The sequence below is a fragment of the Babylonia areolata genome, chromosome 26, assembly GCF_041734735.1.
Source record: "Babylonia areolata isolate BAREFJ2019XMU chromosome 26, ASM4173473v1, whole genome shotgun sequence".
In the NCBI taxonomy this organism is placed as follows: Eukaryota; Metazoa; Mollusca; class Gastropoda; order Neogastropoda; family Buccinidae; genus Babylonia; species Babylonia areolata.
In genome coordinates, this window is record NC_134901.1 from 9,424,905 (window position 1) to 9,429,904 (window position 5,000).

The following is a 5,000-nucleotide window of genomic DNA, read 5'->3' on the forward strand; positions in this document are numbered from 1 at the left end:
GTTGTTGTTGATGATGATGATGTTCTTGTTGCTATTATTGTTGTTGTTGTTGTTGGTGGTGGTGATGATGGTGGTGGTATTGTTATTATTATTGTTGTTGTTCTTGGTGGTGGTGGTGATGGTGTTGTTGTTAGTATTGTTGTTGTTGTTGGTGGTGGTGGTGGTGGTGGTGATGGTGATGGCGGTGTTGTTATTATCATTGTTGTTGTTGTTGTTCATGTTGGTGGTGGTCGTGATGTTATTATTGTTGTTCTTCTTCTTGTTGTTGTTGGTGGTGGTGATGGCGGTGTTGTTATTATTGTTGTTGTTGTTGTTGTTCTTGTTGGTGGTGGTGGTGATGGTGTTGTTGTTATTGTTGGTGGTGGTTGTGGTGGTGATGGTGTTGTTGTTATTGTTGGTGGTGGTTGTGGTGGTGATGGTGTTGTTGTTATTGTTGTTCTTGTTGGTTGTGGTGGTGATGGTGTTGTTGTTATTGTTGGTGGTGGTTGTGGTGGTGATGGTGTTGTTGTTATTGTTGTTCTTGTTGGTGGTGGTGGTGATGGTGTTGTTGTTATTGTTGGTGGTGGTTGTGGTGGTGATGGTGTTGTTGTTATTGTTGTTCTTGTTGGTGGTGGTGGTGATGGTGTTGTTATTGTTCTTGTTCTTGTTGGTGGTGGTGGTGATGGTGGTGGTGTTATTATTGTTCTTGTTCTTGTTGGTGGTGGTGGTGATGGTGGTGTTGTTATTATTGTTGTTGTTGTTCTTGGTGGTGGTGGTGATGGTGTTGTTGTTATTATTGTTGTTGGTGGTGGTGGTGGTGGTGATGGTGTTGTTGTTATTATTGTTGTTGGTGGTGGTGGTGGTGGTGATGATGGTGGTGGTATTGTTATTATTATTGTTGTTGTTGTTCTTGGTGGTGGTGGTGATGGTGTTGTTGTTAGTATTGGTGGTGGTGGTGATGGTGGTGTTGTTATTGTTGTTGTTGTTGTTCATGTTGGTGGTGGTGGTAATGGTGGTGTTGTTATTGTTGTTGTTGTTCATGTTGGTGGTGGTGGTGTTATTGTTGTTGTTGTTGTTCATGTTGGTGGTGGTGGTAATGGTGGTGTTGTTATTGTTGTTGTTGTTCATGTTGGTGGTGGTGATGGTGGTGGTGTTATTATTGTTGTTGTTGTTCTTGTTGGTGGTGGTGGTGATGGTGGTGTTATTGTTGTTGTTGTTCATGTTGGTGGTGGTGGTGATGGTGGTGGTGTTGTTATTGTTGTTGTTCATGTTGGTGGTGGTGGTGATGGTGGTGGTGTTATTATTGTTGTTGGTGGTGGTGGTGGTGTTATTATTATTGTTGGTGATGGTGGTGGTGTTATTATTGTTGTTCTTCATGTTGGTGGTGGTGGTGATGGTGGTGGTGTTATTATTAGTGTTGGTGGTGGTGGTGGTGGTGGTGGTAGTGATGGTGGTGGTGTTGTTATTTTTGTTGTTGTTGTTCTTGTTGTTGTTGTTGGTGGTGGTGGTGGTGGTGGTGGTGGTGGGGATGGCGGTGTTGTTGTTATTATTGGTGGTGGTGGTGGTGTTATTAATATTATTGTTGTTGTTGTTGCAGAACCATCTTCGCTGCAGCCCGGGACAGCAACCTGCCCGAGGTGCTGTCCTACATCCACGTGGGCAAGAGGACCCCTCTCACCTCCATGACCTTCTCGGTACCTGACCTCTGCACCCTCCCCCAACCCCCGCACCCCCCACCCCCCCACCCCCACCCACCCCACCCTCTCCCCCCGCTCTGTCCCTCCACCCTCCACCCTCTGTCTATCCCTCTGTTTGTCTCTTCTCCGTCAGTCGCTGACTGTCGCTGTCTGTCGGCTGAGCTGTAAGCAACATGATTTGATTTGATTTGACGTTGATGTTGATGCTGTCCAGACCAATGGATTGGATTTGATGTTGATGCTGTCCAGACCTACGTTGCTCTGCTTGATCATAATGACAACGCCAACGACGGCGATTGACAGATGATTAACTTGATAATGATGATGATGATGATGATGTTGACTGTTGTCCAGATCTTCGTGGCGCTGCTGATGATAATGACGACGAAGACGACTGGTTGAACCACAGATGAATTGACTTGACAATACTGACGATGATGATGACTGTTGTTGACCAGATCTGATGACTGACTTGACAATACTGACGATGATGATGACTGTTGTTGACCAGATCTGATGACTGACGATAATACTGACGATGATGATGATGACTGTTGTTGACCAGATCTGATGACTAACTTGACACTGTTGACGATGATGATGACTGTTGTTGACCAGATCTGATGATTGACTTGACAATACTGACGATGATGATGACTGTTGTTGACCAGATCTGATGACTGACTTCACAATACTGACGATGATGATGACTGTTGTTGACCAGATCTGATGACTGATTTGACAATACTGACGATGATGATGATGACTGTTGTTGACCAGATCTGATGACTGACTTGACAATGTTGACGATGATGATGACTGTTGTTGACCAGATCTGATGACTGACGACAATACTGACGATGATGATGATGACTGTTGTTTACCAGATCTGATGACTGACTTGACAATACTGACGATTATGATGACTGTTGTTTACCAGATCTGATGACTGACTTGACAATACTGACGATGATGATGATGACTGTTGTTGACCAGATCTGATGACTGACTTGACAATACTGACGATGATGATGATGACTGTTGTTGACCAGATCTGATGACTGACCTGACAATACTGACGATGATGATGATGACTGTTGTTGACCAGATCTGATGACTGACTTGACAATACTGACGATGATGATGACTGTTGTTGACCAGATCTGATGACTGACTTGACAATACTGACGATGATGATGACTGTTGTTGACCAGATCTGATAACTGACGACAATACTGACGATGATGATGACTGTTGTTGACCAGATCTGATGACTGACTTGACAATGTTGACGATGATGATGACTGTTGTTGACCAGATCTGATGACTGACGACAATACTGACGATGATGATGACTGTTGTTGACCAGATCTGATGACTGACTTGACAATGTTGACGATGATGATGACTGTTGTTGACCAGATCTGATGACTGACGATGAAGATGACTGTTGTTGACCAGATCTGATGACTGACTTGACAATGTTGACGATGATGATGACTGTTGTTGACCAGATCTGATGACTGACGACAATACTGACGATGATGATGATGACTGTTATTGACCAGATCTGATGACTGACTTGACAATACTGACGATGATGATGACTGTTGTTGACCAGATCTGATGACTGACTTGACAATACTGACGATGATGATGACTGTTGTTGACCAGATCTGATGATTGACTTGACAATATTGACGATGATGATGATGACTGTTGTTGACCAGATCGGCGTGTCCCTGATCATGATCAGTATCGGAGACATCTCCAGCCTGATCGATTTCTTCAGCTTCGTCACCTGGATGTTCTACGGTCTGACTTTCCTCTCCCTGCTCGTTCTCCGCTACAAGCTCCGTGACGCCCCGCGACCCTACAAGGTCAGAGGGCAGAGGTTACGATAGAATGCATTGCAATACTGCACAATACAATGCTATACATTGCAATAGAATGCATTGCAATACTGCACGATACAATGCTATACATTGCAATAGAATGCATTGCAATACTGCACGATACAATGTTATACATTACAATATAATACATTGCAATACTGCACAATACAATGTTATACATTGCAATAGAATGCATTGTAATACTGCACAATGCAATGTTATACATTACAATATAATACACTGCAGTACTGCACAATACAATGGTATACATTACAATAGAATGCATTGCAATACTGCACGATACAATGCTATACATTACAATAGAATGCATTGCAATACTGCACAATACAATGCTATACATTGCAATAGAATACATAGCAATACTGCTCAATACACTGCTATACATTACAACAGAATACACTGCAATACTGCACAATACAATGCTATACATTACAATTCCGCACAATAGAATACTATACATGACAATACTGTACAGTACAACACTATACAATACAATACCGCACAATACAATACTATACAATGCCGCACAATAGAATACTATGCATTACAATACTGTAGAGTACAATACTATACAATACAATACCGCACAATATAATGCTATGCATTACAATGCTATACATTACAGTACAGCACAATACAATATTAACTAATCATTACAATACCGCACAATACAATACAATGCTATACATTACAATACAGCACAATACAATGCTATTTATTCCAATAGAGCACAATACAATACTATACATTATAATACCGCACAACTCAATACTATACATTACAATAGCGCACAACACAATACTCTACATTACAATATCGAACAATACAATACTATACAATACCGCACAACTCAATGCTATACATTACAATTCCGCACAATACAGTACAGCACAATACAATACTGTACATTACAATACCGCACAACACAATGCTATACATTACAATTCCGCACAATACAATACTATACAACACCTCACAATACAATACTATACAATACCGCACAATGCAATACTATACAATACAGTACCGCACAATACAATACCATATATTAAAGATCTTGTGCATTTTCTTTTTGTTTGCCCCAGATATGCAACACTTCGTAAAAGATATATTCCACTTTATTATCACCGTTTTCCATCATCTTTTAAAGTTCAGTTGCTATGTAGAAACCTGAGTAGGAAGTTAGCCTTCAAGGTGGCTATGTAGATTTGTGGATCTTTGAAACTCAGCTGCAACACTCAATGTTTGATGTCTGTATGCTCACCTTGTGCTGCTTATCCCATGTGGAATTTCACTTCTCCTGTCCATATGGGCCAGATGGCCTGAAAAGACTGCATTAAAATTATTGTTATAATACAAGACTATACATTACAATACCGCACAGTGTAATACTATACATTACAATACT

The 5,000-nt window shown here is 41.2% G+C and overlaps 1 protein-coding gene across 1 annotated transcript in view; it reads left to right on the forward strand.

Moving 5' to 3' along the window:
- Window positions 1-5,000, forward strand: part of LOC143300545 (b(0,+)-type amino acid transporter 1-like) — a 42,742-nt gene that overhangs the window by 33,420 nt on the left and 4,322 nt on the right. The window contains exons 9-10 of the mRNA XM_076614295.1: window positions 1,577-1,673; window positions 3,407-3,556. Of these exons, the coding sequence (XP_076470410.1) occupies window positions 1,577-1,673; window positions 3,407-3,556 (247 nt within the window). The remainder of the gene's footprint in view (window positions 1-1,576; window positions 1,674-3,406; window positions 3,557-5,000) is intronic.